The 15,798-nt window shown below is 36.8% G+C and overlaps 1 protein-coding gene and 2 non-coding genes across 3 annotated transcripts in view; all 3 read right to left on the bottom strand.

Annotated features, from left to right (window-relative positions):
* LOC123523945 (WD repeat-containing protein 43-like) overlaps positions 1-3,758 on the bottom strand; it is a 28,500-nt gene extending 24,742 nt beyond the window's left edge. Inside the window, exon 1 of the mRNA XM_053537142.1 lies at positions 3,562-3,758. Within this exon, the coding sequence (XP_053393117.1) occupies positions 3,562-3,758 (197 nt within the window). The remainder of the gene's footprint in view (positions 1-3,561) is intronic.
* Positions 3,759-7,313: 3,555 nt separating this feature from the next.
* Positions 7,314-7,387, bottom strand: LOC128548125 (small nucleolar RNA SNORD79). The gene has a single exon (XR_008366895.1). It is a non-coding gene; the product is annotated as a small nucleolar RNA SNORD79 (small nucleolar RNA).
* A 778-nt stretch (positions 7,388-8,165) lies between these two features.
* Positions 8,166-8,244, bottom strand: LOC128548123 (small nucleolar RNA SNORD79). The gene has a single exon (XR_008366894.1). It is a non-coding gene; the product is annotated as a small nucleolar RNA SNORD79 (small nucleolar RNA).
* Between the last annotated feature and the right edge of the window lie 7,554 nt (positions 8,245-15,798).

Here is a 15,798-nt window from a genome sequence, read left to right as displayed (position 1 = left end):
ATTTGACCCTAGGGGGATAATTTGAACAATCTTAGTAGAAGACCACTAGTTGATGTCATATACAAAATATCAAAGCCCTAGGCCCTGTGGTTTTGAACAAGAGGTTTTTCAAAGTTTTTCCCTATATAAGTGTATATAAACCATGTGACCCCCGGGGCGGGGCCATATTAGACCCCAAGGAAATATTTTGAATCATCTTGGTAGAGGACCACTAGATGATGCTTCATACCAAATATCAAAGCCCTAGGCTCTGTGGTTTTGGACAAGAAGATTTTCAAAGTTTTTCCCTATATAAATCTATGTAAACTATAGAAATAAACAAAGGGCCATAACTTACTAAAAAATTGTTGAACCAGTTTGATTTTCAGGGGGACACAACTAGGGTACCAATACATCATTCTGACAAAGTTTGGTCAAAATCCCCCAGGTAGTTTATGAGGAGATGCGATAACGAGAAATTGTTAACGGACGGAAGGACGGACGGACTGACGGACGGACGGAAGGACGACGGACCACGGACGCAGAGTGATTTGAATAGCCCACCATCTGATGATGGTGGGCTAAAAATGAAATTCTGGCATGTACACTTAAATATACTCTATATTATTCTCAAGATTTTTTTCTACAAATCACCATTTGAACATAGCTTCAACTTAACCCTTACCCTGCTATATTTCTAAAATGAACTTGTCCATCTTTCAATAAGAACAGTACCACTGACTGTTAAAAGTAGCCTGGGAAGCCGTTGATAATATTTATGCTTTGTCAGAAGAAATGAAACATATTATCCATGCAGTAAAGATCCCACTTAATTTGCGCTAATTAGAGTTAATTCGCATTCATCGAGTTTCTGATATTATCAACGCCTGGGGAAATCTGAAGGAGTTTCCATGTCACTACTGATTATCGATTTTCTATAATTAGCCTTATTAACATGTGATCATATTTGCGCTTTTTTGAAACGAAAACGAGGCAATGGTGCCGGAAATTCGGCAATTTTCGTAGATCACTAGGTCTGCATTTATATAACATCTTGATAGCTATGATGCAGACTTAAGTTTATACTGACATATTTAAAAGTTGTTACAACTTGCTGGAAAAGCTATGGGAGGTACTAACTGGTATTTTGTCTCGCCCGGAAATGTTCGGAAACCTTCGGAAGTACACGATTCTGATCTGTCTTTTCCGTGAGAATTCCGTTTCTATTTTTAGCCATGGATAATTGCTTTCAGAAGTTATCGTTCCTTATCAAACACCCGCATATTTCGGGTGTAATATAGGTGGCGCTGCGGTCCGAAAACAGGTTTCCCCAGGCTGTCAATTTGCAGGTAGAAAGAAAGTTAGAAACTGTCAGACTGGATTCCCAGGCTATGTTAACCCTTTCCCACATGGATACGTTTATCACCGTATCTATCGATTACCGAACAGAAACGTATTGACCCGAGTCTATCGGTTCCCCGATAGAAACGTATTATACCGATTAACGGCCATTTGAACAGAATCGTTTTATCCCGTGTCTCATAATCAATCGCTTTATTTTCGTTCTTTTCCTAAAGAAACAAATTCCGGATGTTTACTAACACAAAATATGGGATTTCGTCATCATTATTTACGTACAAGATCATGTGGTTACTATCTAAATTTATCGAGTACTTTGCAAAGAAAGACACCGGGGTTTTTTCCTACATGTGCACGACGCTACGTCATGGAAAATTACTGAGAAAACTGCTTGCAACTGGCCGGTTCGCGGGCTTTCCCGTTCTAAAAATAACAACCATTTAACATCAAAGTATTTTTAAATGTGTTAGGTCATGAAGGTCACGCGTGATACATGCGGATTTCCCCTAAACAACAATTTGTGTATACGATGGCTTGGAATTTATGGCCTTACATAACGGGAAGTGTTAATCAAAACAGAAGGACCGCGGCTTTCAAATATTTTATGACACCCCAAGAGTTAATTGCTGCGGAAGTCACCCGTGATGTACCGACGTTTGATCATCAAAATATTACGTAATATTATCTTAAAATTTTTAATTTTTAGCACAAGAATACTGTAGTCGGTTACGAGTCTCGATCTCGGCGATCTTTTTGCACTTTCAGAAATTTTATGATCCGTTATTTTTGTAGTGTTATTCAGTTTGATGGTTGTTTTTTTTATATAAATACTTACCGATTCCGATTCGGAAGATAAGTCTATTAACTATAAATCAAACTTTCAAACATCAAAATGAAATTGTATATGAATTTCAATGTGAAAGTAATCCAAAACAGAATTTTATGCCTAAAAATATATATTCCCGTACTTTTAACACTTTATATCTTCGAAACTCAAAGAGAAACTACAATAAATTTTGTATCATCGGAAAGAGAATTTAAATTGCTACAAACTTTATATTGACAAAAATAATGTCAAACTTACAGAAAATATTAAAATAATGACATTTTTAACATAAGTGTGTGTAATCACAAAATAATGCCAACACCTCTGTTCAGATAAGACAGTCACCTTTATCAGCCATATACCGATTATTGATTATTGATTATCACTTATCAGTGTTATGTAAAAGAGGTTGCTTTGGCTTCTGTTCTGTGTGGTAAAGGGTTAAAAGTGGTATTTACCAAAAAGATACTAACTGAATGACAAACAGTTCAGATCTTGATCAGACTAAATGGACCTGAATCTGCAAGGCAGAATCAGTCACCTCCAGCATGATAAGGGTTAATATATATTTTGCAATATTAACTTTCCACAGTGTTCCTGGCAGTTATATCCGGACCAAGCAATGTAAGGCTGGTCCAGCAGTACATACAGAAGGTTACTCTACCCTGGGTGACCGGTCTGAGAGGACAGATCATCCTGCAAACCATCAGAAATACCAGGGACATAGTGAATATTTCACGCCTTTATGGTTACGTCATTTTCTAGTACTGTTAATTAAAATAAACCGTTTCATTGATAATTGAGAAAGTCACAGATATATACTGCTGACAGGTTGAAATTGTCTCTACATACTCAAAAATCTACAGTAGCACTACGGTAGTAACCCAGTGTGACTCTATTGTGGCATTCTGAGAGATAAGCAAGGTTATTATGACCTTTCTTCTAGTTTATATGATCATGTCAATCTGTGAATCAGAACTGAAAATGTAGCAATTTTCAGGAGACATGATTCAGGGACATTAAGAAAGAGGTCCGGTCATGTCTATACCCTATCTATTGGAACATTTCTCTACTTCCATTGCACAATCTACACTTTCAACACCTGGACCCCAGCTCAACCTAGAACTGGGTAAACCAGGGAACCAGACTTTAGTGAGACACAGGTGTGCAGGAAGGTTTACAAATATTCATCAAAACAGACTGAAGTCAGCAAACTAGAGCACTACCTTGAAGCAACAAGAATTCTGTATCAATGGCTATTTCATGCATATAAAGTAAGTTATATCAGTGATTTTTTTCTGTGCTGTATCCAGTATCAGAAATTACATATCTCCATACTCATAATTTCAGAGAGATTCCCATTGTAAAACAATCATCACATACCAGATAAAACTTACTTTGTTTGAATGGTACATGGCAAAGAGGGTGTGAAGGAGGGTTTGTTTTGTTTAACACTGTATTTTTTAATCAGTCCTACACTGTGCTCAGTTAACCTATCTGCATTGTTCCTGAACTTCTTACCAGTATCTGGATTTACAAGCAGTGACAACTTCTCCACATGAATGAGAAATGCAGGATGAATGACCACAGACATAGCCTTCGGTTTCTGGATTTAGAACCTAGGATCTACTCCTGATGGCAAGTCTTGTGTTGCTGATTCATGTATGCATAATACTACTGCATAGTCAAATCAAACTTTGCCTGGCCACTATGCAATCATAAAAAGTTCAGAACTAAATTCTTTGATTTTCATGTTTGAATGGTCTTGAAGAAGAGACTAGAAAATGCTTTTGTAAAAAAGCGCATGTCTCCCCCAATGCAAAGTCCTATAGGCAAGAAGTCAATAGGGGTCAGGAGCGAAAGTCAAAGAGACACTGATGGTTGGCTGCAATAGGGATCATCTACTTGGCATGTCCAGTCATCCAGCTAAATTTCAACACTCGTGGCCTAGTGGTTCTCAAGTCACTGTTCAGGCTCCTGTGACCCTGACCTTTCATCAAGTGACCTCAAAATAAATAGGGGTCATGTACTCTGCATGTCCAATCATCCTATTAAGTTTCAACATTGTAGGTCAAGTGGTTCTCAAGTTATTTCCAAAAAATGATTTTACATGAACAGGCCACTTTGACCTTGACCTTTAATAGACTGACCCCAAAATCAATAGGGGTCATCTATTCTGCATGTTCAATCATCCTATGAAGTTTCAACATTCTGGGTAAAGTGGTTCTCAAGTTATTGATCGGAACTGGTTATCAATGTTCAGGCCCCTGTGACCTTGACCTTTAACGGAGTGACCCCAAAAACAACAAGGGTCATTTACTCTGCATGAACAATCATCCTATGAAGTTTCAACATTCTGGGTTGAGAGGTTCTCAAGTTATTGATTGGAAATGGTTTTCCATGTTCAGGCCCCTGTGGCTTTGACCTTTAACAGAGTGACCCTAAAATCGTTAGGGTTCATCTACTCTGCATGACCAATCATCCTATGAAGTTTCATCATTCTGGGTCAAGTGGTTCTCAAGTTACTGACCAGAAATGGTTTTCAATGTGCAGGCCCCTGTGACCTTGACCTTTCACAGAGTGACCCCAAAATCGTTCGAGGTCATCTACTCTTTATGACCAATCATCCTATTAAGTTTCAACATTCTGGGTCAAGTGGTTCTCTAGTTATTGATCAGAAATGGTTTTCAATGTTCAGGCCCCTGTGACCTTGACCTTTGACGGAGTGATCCCATAATCAATAAGGGTCATCTACTCTTTATGACCAATCATCCTAAGTTTCAACATTCTGGGTCAGGTGGTTCTCTGGTTATTGATTGGAAATGGTTTTCAATGTTCAGGCCCCTGTGACCTTGACCTTTGACGGAGTGACCCCAAAATCAATAGGGGTCATCTACTCTTCATGACCAATCATCCTATGAAGTTTCAACATTCTGGGTCAAGTGGTTCTCTAGTTATTGATCAGAAATGGTTTTCAATGTTCAGGCCCCTGTGACCTTGACCTTTAATGGAGTGACCCCAAAATCAATAGAGGTCATCTACTCTTTATGACCAATCATCCTATCAAGTTTCAACATTCTGGATCAGGTGGTTCTCTAGTTATTGATTGGAAATGGTTTTCAATGTTCAGGCCCCTGTGACCTTGACCTTTGACGGAGTGACCCCAAAATCAATAGGGGTCATCTACTCTTCATGACCAATCATCCTATGAAGTTTCAACATTCTGGGTCAAGTGGTTCTCTAGTTATTGATCGGAAATGGTTTTCAATGTTCAGGCCCCTGTGACCTTGACCTTTGACGGAGTGACCCCAAAATCAATAGGGGTCATCTACTCTTCATGACCAATCATCCTATGAAGTTTCAACATTCTTGGTCAAGTGGTTCTCTAGTTATTGATCGGAAATGGTTTTCAATGTTCAGGCCCCTGTGACCTTGACCTTTGATGGAGTGACCCCAAAAACAATAGGGGTCGTCTACTCCAGCAGCCCTACAACCCTATGAAGTTTGAAGGTTCTAGGTCAAATGGTTCTCCAGTTATTGCTCGGAAATGAAGTGTGACGTACGGACGGACGGACGGACAGGGCAAAACAATATGTCTCCTGGGGGAGACATAAATATAATTTGTGTGCAAGAAAATTCTCAAGTGTACCAACTTCCAGGAGACAAGATTCATGGACATTAAGAAAGAGGTCCAGTCATGTCTAAACCCTGTCTGTTGCAACATTTCTCTACTTCCCTTGCACAGTCTACACTTTCAACACCTGGACCCCAGCTCAAACAAAAATGGATAAACCAGGGAACCAGACTTTAGTGAGACACAGGTGTGCAGGAAGACTTAAAAATATTCTCACATAACAATTGGAATTCAGCAAACCATAACATCACTTTTAAGCAAAATAAAAATATATATCACTGTTATTTCTCTTAGCTGAATACCAGCAAACACATCAAACGAAGTGTACATACATTAAGTGAAGTTATATCAGAGATTTTTCCAGTTCTGTATCCAGTATCAGAAATTACCTAATATCTCCATATTTATTATTTCAGAGAGATTCCCATTGTAAAACAATCATCACACACCAGATACAACATGTTTTGTTTGAATTGTAGGGGATGGACAGGATGTGAGTGGGTGTTTGTTCTGTTATTGTTTTCTACAGTCAGTAAACCTACCTATATTGTGCTTGTAATGTGCAAGTAACTGACAACTTGAAATGTGCATTTTTGGCTATTTAAGGGGCCATTACTCTGGAAAAAGGGGGCGGAGCCAGACGAAAAATAGGAGGAGTGCAAGTTCATATCATGATAAAGACACATGCAAGGTTTCATCAATTTATATCAAATACTTTTTGAGCTAGGCATGTCACAAACTTTTTTTGGGCGGACCAACAAGACCAAATCTATATGGGGGCACATAAAGTTGGGTATGGCTATTGGAATAGATTTTCTACAACCTAAATTTTTTTAGTGTTGTATCCAGTTTCAGAAATTACATATCTCCATATTTATTATTTCAGAGAGATTCCCATTGTAAAACAATCATCATATACCAGATACAACATATTGTTTTAAATAGAATGAAATGGTAGGGGCCTGAAGAGATGAGAAAGACTACAAGATTACTGTATATACAAACGTTACTATGCAAACCTAATCTTTATATCTGAAAAGGTATTATTGTTTAGAGACACCATTTTATGTGGTAGATATTCTTGCAGTGATGCAACTTTTAAAGAGATAAATCTGTAGACAGCTGGTATATTGCCTCCATTCTTAACACCAAAACAGAGTAAACCACTTGACTTCAACTAGACAGAGGTGTGCATAAAAACCTGACAAGAGACGAGCAAGAAAACTTTCCAGAGAGACACATCACAAGCAATATTTGTAAATTACCCCTTTCGCCAACCCACAATGGCTAGTCAAAAATTACTGATTTGTGTAATTCTAAATTCATGTAACAGAATTAAACCTCATGTTTACAACATTATAAGCTGAATTATAAACATTCCAACTAATGTTCATGAGGTTATATCAAATATTTTTGGAAACACAAAATCTATGCCCTTTATGCATAGTTTTGACTATGTAAAGGGCCATAACTCTGGTCTTACTGGAACAGAGTTACTGGTGTTTTAGAGCTGTATCCAGTTTCAGAATTACATATCTCCATAATATTTCAGAGAGATTCCCATTGTAAAACAGTCATCATATACCAGATACAACTTAACTGATTGCATTGGAATAGCACACTAGAACTGAGAGGAGAATGACAAGTTATTTGCTACAAACCTTAACTACTGCTAATCTATACTACAAAATCATATCCAGAACAGAACGATAGAAAATATTTTTTGACAGTGTGCCAACTTTCAGGAGACAAGATTCAGGGACATTAAGAAAGAGGTCCGGTCATGTCTATACCCTGTCTATTGGAACATTTTCTCTACTTCCCTTGCACAATCTACACTATCAACATCTGGACCCCAGCTCAACCCAGAACTGGATAACCCAGGGAACCAGACTTTAGTGAGGCACAGGTGTGCAGGAAGACATGTCAAAATTTTCAGTCATTATAAACATAACATGAAAAGGAAAACAGAAAAAGCTTTCTTTCATTTCCACACTTACATTAGCTCTTAACAAATCAGAAATTATAAAAATTCTACAAACCAGGAAAATCTAAAGTAACACAAATATTAAGTGAATTTTTATTTCTTAAATCTTTAAACCAAGCTTGTTTCTTTGTTTTGTTAGGTCATAAACATTCAAGATTAAACAGTCTTTGTGATCCTAGGTGATTTAGAGTACAGTGGAGCACATGGGCTGAACTACAAACATTCGACAAGCCAGCTGGATATTTTCTCCACATGAACTAATACATCCAAATGGAGTTTTCAACCCATAGTGGTGACCTACTACTCAGATATGGAGTTTCCAAGCCATGTTCAGCATTAGGTGTCCTATAAAGTTCGTATCATAAGTTGTATTTATTTTATCCAGTATCAGAAATTGCATATCTCCATTTACATTGTTTCAGAGAGATTCCCATTGCAAAGCAATCATCACATACTGGACAAGTATTTGACAAACATGGCAAGTACATATACACTGTTGTATCTTGCCTGTGATTTTGTGAAAGTAGTTTAAAGGTAGACAATCACATTCAAGCAAAAGTTAAAAACATTTCCCCCTTTCTATATATTCAATTAGAGATAAATTTGAGTAACAAAAAAGACCCTAGGCCAGAGTTTTTTTATTTTTCGTTTTACGGGAGCGCCAGTCCTAAATATTGCAAAAATGGAATAAAATTAAAATTCATTTTCTCGAGTTTTATTTTATTTTTTCCGCCGGTCGGTTGTTTACAGCCCCAAAGAAAATAAAATTAATGTATTTTCAGCTGGACGTAATTTCACAGGAAGGGAGTTTAACGTGTGCAAAATATCGTGTTTTGCGGTACATTTATCTGCATTAACAGGGTGTAAAATTCCACTCGCCCGCTCGCATTGGCGAGTTAAGTCTGAGTAGGACAAGTGGACCTCGCTGTGTACTCGACCGATCGGGCGAGTGTTTTTTTTACGTCCTTACTTTACCAAAATTCAGAAATTACATCTACAAAAACGTCAACAAACTTTAAGATGGTTCAGTCGCTACCTGGATTGACTGGAATTTACCCGCGAATCGTAAAGATATCAAAACGTCATGCCGGTAATTTTCCATTCCACAAGCACGTGTGACCTGTCGTAACATCTAATTTACATCGACACGTACACAAAAAACCGTGCATAGTGCATTCATTTCTTAATATTTTCGCTTCAAGTTTTCAACACCCCTTGAGAAATAATACTTTTTGAATTCTATAATGATTTTAATAAGATATCGACAGAAATGTGGGCAAAATTCTATAAAAACGGTCGAATTTTCATATAATCATTTGTAAAAATTCAAACAGCGCGATCTTAGTTACTTATTTCTTTCTAAAAGTAAATAAATGATGAATACTATGGGCTTAAATTTCAGAATTTTGACCAGAAAGTACAAAAAACACAATAAAAAAATCTTAAATAATGAAAAAGCGGCAGCAATTACAATACATGGACTAAAACGATTTCTGTTAGTGCGGCAGAATAGGTTACGTGACCTCGTGAACGTAAATAGAAATGCGATTTTAAAATAAAGCAATGTGATGTCACTGCGGTTTTTAATAAGTTTTAAATGAATCTTTGTACATGTATTTTTTGACCAACAATTTAAAAGTTTTTCTTGTCAAACAATAATGTAAATTCCTTGAGGGCAAATAGGTCACAGAGGTAGGATATCCACTATAGTAACTATCATTTGAGACATTTACCTTTTATACGGGATATAGCACATTCGCTTTTGATAACAAATTAAAGAAGAAACTTTTTATTGATTTCTATTTCTCAGCAATTTTAAGAACCGATGCGGTACGATCAGACAGTGATGTGTCACATGGCGCGAAAACATGACGTAATGCCATGACAATCTCGAGCAAAAATACCGCTTTGATCTCCGCTTCAGATGTCAAGATACTGACACCATGGACACACTTCTTTTAGCTCTTTGAGGGGGTGTAAATTGATCATGAAAACAAGGTCAACATTACTTAGTTTATCACTGAATAATTACCGATAATCTTTAACGTGTTTTTCTCTCTCTCTTTCTACATGGGTGGATGGACGATGATTATTGTGTCCAAATTTTTTTTAAAAACTTTCCAAAATATATATTTTCCGGGAAATAATACTATTGTACATAATACTCCTTTCATAAAAGTGACAGTATTAAAAGCATTAAATTGTCTAAAGATTGTCTTACTCACATTTTGTTTTCAATAGATTCAACTTACAAGTTTGCCATAGAAAGGTAATACAATATCAAAGGTGCTTTGACATTAAACTTTATTCAAAACATTAATTGTTTGCAGAACAAATAAATGTTTGTAACAGCAGATTTTTTTTACATTTTTATTTCAATGGTGACCCCTCACACTTTACACAGGTTTGAGACTGTCTGGCGTAAAGCAGCTGGTAGTGTTGGCAAACTCTCAGACAGATGGTCCATTTCTTTTGTAACTTCATAGAATTCATAAGTGTATAAAGAATAATAAAGAATACTTTTTATTGGAGACAATATTTTGACAAAAAGTGATGCAACTTCAGTACTTGAACTAAGTGTATATAAAAAGTTGCAAATTACAGAGTTAAATGAGGTAAATTTTCAGTTTACTTTTTGCTAGATTATCTTTCGTTTTTCATCACTGAAAAAAAAATCTTGCCTTCTGCACTGTGACGATTATTCAAAGTTATTAAATACTTTATTTTGCTGATAAAACCCAGTATATTATGAGCTGGCTTAAACTGCAAAGTTAGCTGTTAAAGATGATATTGGTAAAAGATACAATAAGTAAATATTATGTATAAAAAGCAGAGGTTACACAGCAGAAGATGCAAGCAAACCAAACCACCAAAACTACTACACTACCAGGCCACTTTATACCAGACGTGTTTAGTCTCTACTTTCTGTCACTGAAATTTACTGTGGCTGTTGTAACGGCTCTGTTGTAACAGATAAAATAATTTTTGTCTTCCACTTAAATTAAGTAAAACAAGCTTTCTGAATTTTAAAGACTTGCCAGTGTGAGTTACAGTGCCTGAAGCAGTTTATTCACAAGCATACATGAAAATAATTGTCTGGCATGTACATTTTGACAAAATTTTATTCAATGTTCATCCTGTATAAATGGCTTTTATAGTCTTAAAACAACAATACATCACAATATTTAATACTGGACACAAACACAAGTAAACAAAACTTGAAACGAAAGTTCATCAAAATAAAAAAAAATCTTAAAAAATTCTATTTTATTTTTATTTTTTTCCGAGATACTCATTTTCAAGCTTTTTATTTTATTTTTTTTTTCCCTCCTCCCCCTGCTCATTTTTCAAAAATCTCCCGTAAAACGAAAGATAAACAAGAGGACCATGATGGTCCTGAATCGCTCACCTATCCCCACATGACCCAGTGTTGAACTGAATATGATGTCGTTATTTCTATCATTTGACAAAGTGACCTAGTTTTTAAGCACATGTGACCTAGATATCATCAAGATAAAAAATTCTGACCAATTTTCATGAAGATCCATTGAAAACTATGGCCTCTAGAGAGGTCACAAGGTTTTTCTATTATTTGACCTAATGACCTAGTTTTTGAAGGCACGTGACCCACTTTTAAACTTGACCTAGATATCATCAAGGTGAACATTCTCACCAATTTTCATGAAGATCTCGTGAAAAATATGGCCTCTAGAAAGGTCACAAGGTTTTTCTATTTTTCGACCTACTGACCTAGTTTTTGACGGCACATGACCCAGTTACGAACCTGACCTAGATATCATCAAGCTGAACAGTCCCACCAATTTTCATGAAGATCTCATGAAAAATATGGCCTCTAGAGAGGTCACAAAGGTTTTTCTATTTTTAGACCTACTGACCTAGTTTTTGACCCCACGTGACCCAGTTATCGAACCTGACCTAGAAATCATCAAGATGAACCTTCTGACCAATATTCATGAAGATCTCATGAAAAATATGGCCTCTAGAGAGGTCACAAGTGTTTTCTATTTTAGATCTACTGACCTAGTTTTAACCACACGTGACCCAGTTTCAAACTTGATCTAGATATCATCAAGGTGAACATTCTGACCAATATTCATGAAGATCCATTGAGAAATATGGCCTCTAGAGAGGTCACAAGGTTTTTCTATTTTTAGACCTACTGACCTAGTTTTGATCCCACTGACCCAGTATCGAACTTGACCTAGATATCATCAAGGTGAACATTCTGACCAATATTCATGAAGAACTCATGAAAATAGGCCTCTAGAGGTCACAAGGTTTTTCTATTTTTAGATCTACTGACCTAGTTTTTACCCCCACGTGACCCAGTTTCGAACTTGACCTAGATATCACAAGCTGAACATTCTGACCAATTTCATGAAGATCCATTGAGAAATATGGCCTCTAGAGAGGTCACAAGGTTTTTCTATTTTTAGACCTAATGACCTAGTTTTGACCCCACGTGACCCAGTTTCAAACTTGACCTAGATATCATCAAGGTGAACATTCTGACCAATATTCAAGAAGACTCATGAAAAATATGGCCTCTAGAGAGGTCACAAGGTTTTTTCTATTTTAAACCTACTGACCTAGTTTTTGACCCCACGTGACCCAGTTTTCGAACTTGACCTAGATATCATCAAGGTGAACATTCTGACCAATATTCATGAAGATCTCATAAAAAATATGGCCTCTAGAGAGGTCACAAGGTTTTTCTATTTTTAGACCTACTGACCTAGTTTTTGACCCCACGTTACCCAGTTTCGAACTTGACCTAGATATCATCAAGGTGAACATCCTGACCAATTTTCATGAAGATCTTGTGAAATATATGGCCTCTAGAGAGGTCACAAGGTTTTTCTATTTTTAGACCTACTGACCTAGTTTTTGATGGCACGTGACCAAGTTTCGAACTTGACCTAGATATCATCAAGGTGAACATTCTGACTAATTTTCATAAAGATCCCATGAAAAATGTGACCTCTAGAGTGGTCACAAGCAAAAGTTTACGGACGCACGCACGGACGGACAACGGACGACGGACGCCGCGCGATCACAAAAGCTCACCTTGTCACTTTGTGACAGGTGAGCTAATAAAAACTCAATGGTTTAAAAAAAGATCTCAGAATGACTTATTCTAGGAAGAACCCTCCTATGACTTGGTGTATCAATTCTCGGCCATTCTTTCCATTTTCAACTTTTATTGAACATTTAGCACTATCAATTTTACTGTAAAAAAAATAAAGTAATTTTTTAACAGAAATGGGCTTTAGTTTTCAGCACATTTTCAACAAAATTAGAAACAAAGGGCAGCACTGGGGAAAAACAAACAATATTATCCAGCCCAAATTACCTCCCTTATAGAAAAATCGACCAAAAAATGTCTCGTTAATTTTAAAAAAAAAAAATCAACAGCTAAATTGACATTAAAACGGTTGAATCATAAACAAACATAGCACTTTTTAACAATGCAGATGTGCAAGGCCTGTCATTTTTAAAGTACGTATATAAAGCACAATTCCGATGTCATGAAAAGGCAAACCCAAATCCTCATTCACTTTGCAGTTGGGAGCACAACAGTGCAGTCTTATATATAACCGAGTGATACATATAACAATTTTATACTGAGTTCTTAAATTTATATCATCTCTTGTCATATATCTATATCCCAACAGTACCCTGTATGCTTAAAAATGTCTTTAAAACAAGAGGACCATGATGGTCCTGAATCGCTCACCTCTTCCCACATGACCCAGTTTTGAGTATGACGTCGTTTTTTTCTATATTTGACATAGTGACCAGTTTTTGAGCTCATGTGACTCAGTTTGAACTTGACCTATGATATTATCAAGATAAAAATTCTGACCAATTTCATGAAGATCCATGAAAAATATGGTCTCTAGAGAGGTCACAAGGTTTTTCTATTATTGACCTACTGACCTAGTTTTCGAAGGTACATGACCCTAGTTTTGAACTTTACCTATATATCATCAAGTGAACATTCTCACTAATTTTCATGAAGATCTCATGAAAATATGGCCTCTAGAGAGGTCACAAGGTTTTTCTATTTTTATACCTACTGGCCTAGTTTTGACCGCACGTGACCCAGTTTCGAAACTGACCTAGATATCATCAAGGTGAACATTCAGATCATTTTCATGAAGATCCATTGAAAAATATGGTCTCTAGAGAAGTCAAAAGATTTTAATAATTTTAGACCTACTGACCTAGTTTTTGACCGCAGTTGACCCAGTTTCGAACTTGACCTAGATATCATCAAGATGAACATTCAGACCAACTTTCATACAGATCCCATAAAAAGTATGGCCTCTAGAGAGGTCACAAGGTTTTTTTATTATTTGACCTACTGACCTAGTTTTTTAAGGCACGTGACCCAGTTTCAAATTTGACCTAGATATCATCAAGGTGAACATTCTGACCAATAATAATGGAGATCCATTCACAAGTATGGCCTCTAGAGAGGTCACAAGGTTTTTCTATTTTTAGACCTACTGACCTAGTTTTTGACCGCACATGACCATGTTTCGAACTTGACCTGGATATCATCAAGATGAACATTCAGACCAATTTTCATACAGATCCCATGAAAAATATGGCCTTTAGAGAGGTCACAAGGTTTTTCTATTATTTGACCTACTGACCTAGTTTTTGAGGGCACGTGACCCACTTTCGAACTTGACCTAGATATCATCAAGATGAACACTCAGACCAACTTTCATACAGATCCCGTAAAAAATATGGCCTCTAGAGAGGTCACAAGGTTTTTCTATTATTTGACCTACTGACCTAGTTTTTGAAGGCACGTGACCCAGTTTCGAACTTGACCTAGATATCATCAAGGTGAACATTCTGACCAATTTTCATGAAGATCTCATGAAATATATGGCCTCTAGAGAGGTCACAAGGTTTTTTCTATATTTTTAGACCTAATGACCTAGTTTTTTGACCGCACGTGGACCCAGTTTCGAAACTTGACCTAGATATCATCAAGACGAACATTCAGACCAACTTTCATACAGATCCCATGAAAAATATGGCCTTTAGAGAGGTCACAAGGTTTTTCTATTATTTGACCTACTGACCTAGTTTTTGAGGGCACGTGACCCAGTTTCGAACTTGACCTAGATAATCATCAAGGTGAACGTTCTGACCAATTTTCATGAAGATCTTGTAAAATATATGGCCTCTAGAGAGGTCACAAGGTTTTTCTATTTTTAGACCTACTGACCTAGTTTTGAAGGCACGTGACCCAGTTTCGCGAACTTGACCTAGAATCATCAAGGTGAACAATCTGACCCATTTTCATGAAGATCTTGTGAAATATATGGCCTCATAGAGAGGTCACAAGGTTTTTCTATTTTTAGACCTACTGACCTAGTTTTTGAAGGCACGTGACCCAGTTTCGAACTTGACCTAGATATCATCAAGATGAACATTCTGACCAACTTTCATAAAGATCCCATGAAAAATGTGACCTCTAGAGTGGTCACAAGCAAAAGTTTACGGACGGACGGACGGACGACGGACACCGCGCGATCACAAAAGCTCACCTTGTCACTTTGTGACAGGTGAGCTAAAAAACTCAGTCCCTAGTATGTAGTGTTACATCCATGTTACAAATGCATGTATTTATTATTTCGATATTACTCCTGACTGTGTAGCAATTAACCCTTAATAGCCTGGTAAATTTTTAAAATGGACTGGTCCATCATTCAATTTGGACAATACCATTTATTATTCGAAGCGGTGCTCAATGAAAATTTACTGACTTAATAGCGAACAGTGCAGAATCACTTGCTGTCAGCAGGCTAAAGGTTAATTAACACAGCTTAAAAACAGAAATAGTACCAGCATCAGAAGTTACATATCTCCATATATCATGTGTCAGAGAGATTCCCAATGTAAAACAATCATCATATACTAGCACAAAGCACTATTTATTTAGTACTGCTTCACTCTGAAATAGTTAAG

This window comes from Mercenaria mercenaria, chromosome 1, assembly GCF_021730395.1.
Source record: "Mercenaria mercenaria strain notata chromosome 1, MADL_Memer_1, whole genome shotgun sequence".
In the NCBI taxonomy this organism is placed as follows: Eukaryota; Metazoa; Mollusca; class Bivalvia; order Venerida; family Veneridae; genus Mercenaria; species Mercenaria mercenaria.
The sequence above is the reverse complement of the archived record's forward strand: the minus strand, read 5'-3'. Positions and strand labels throughout refer to the sequence as shown.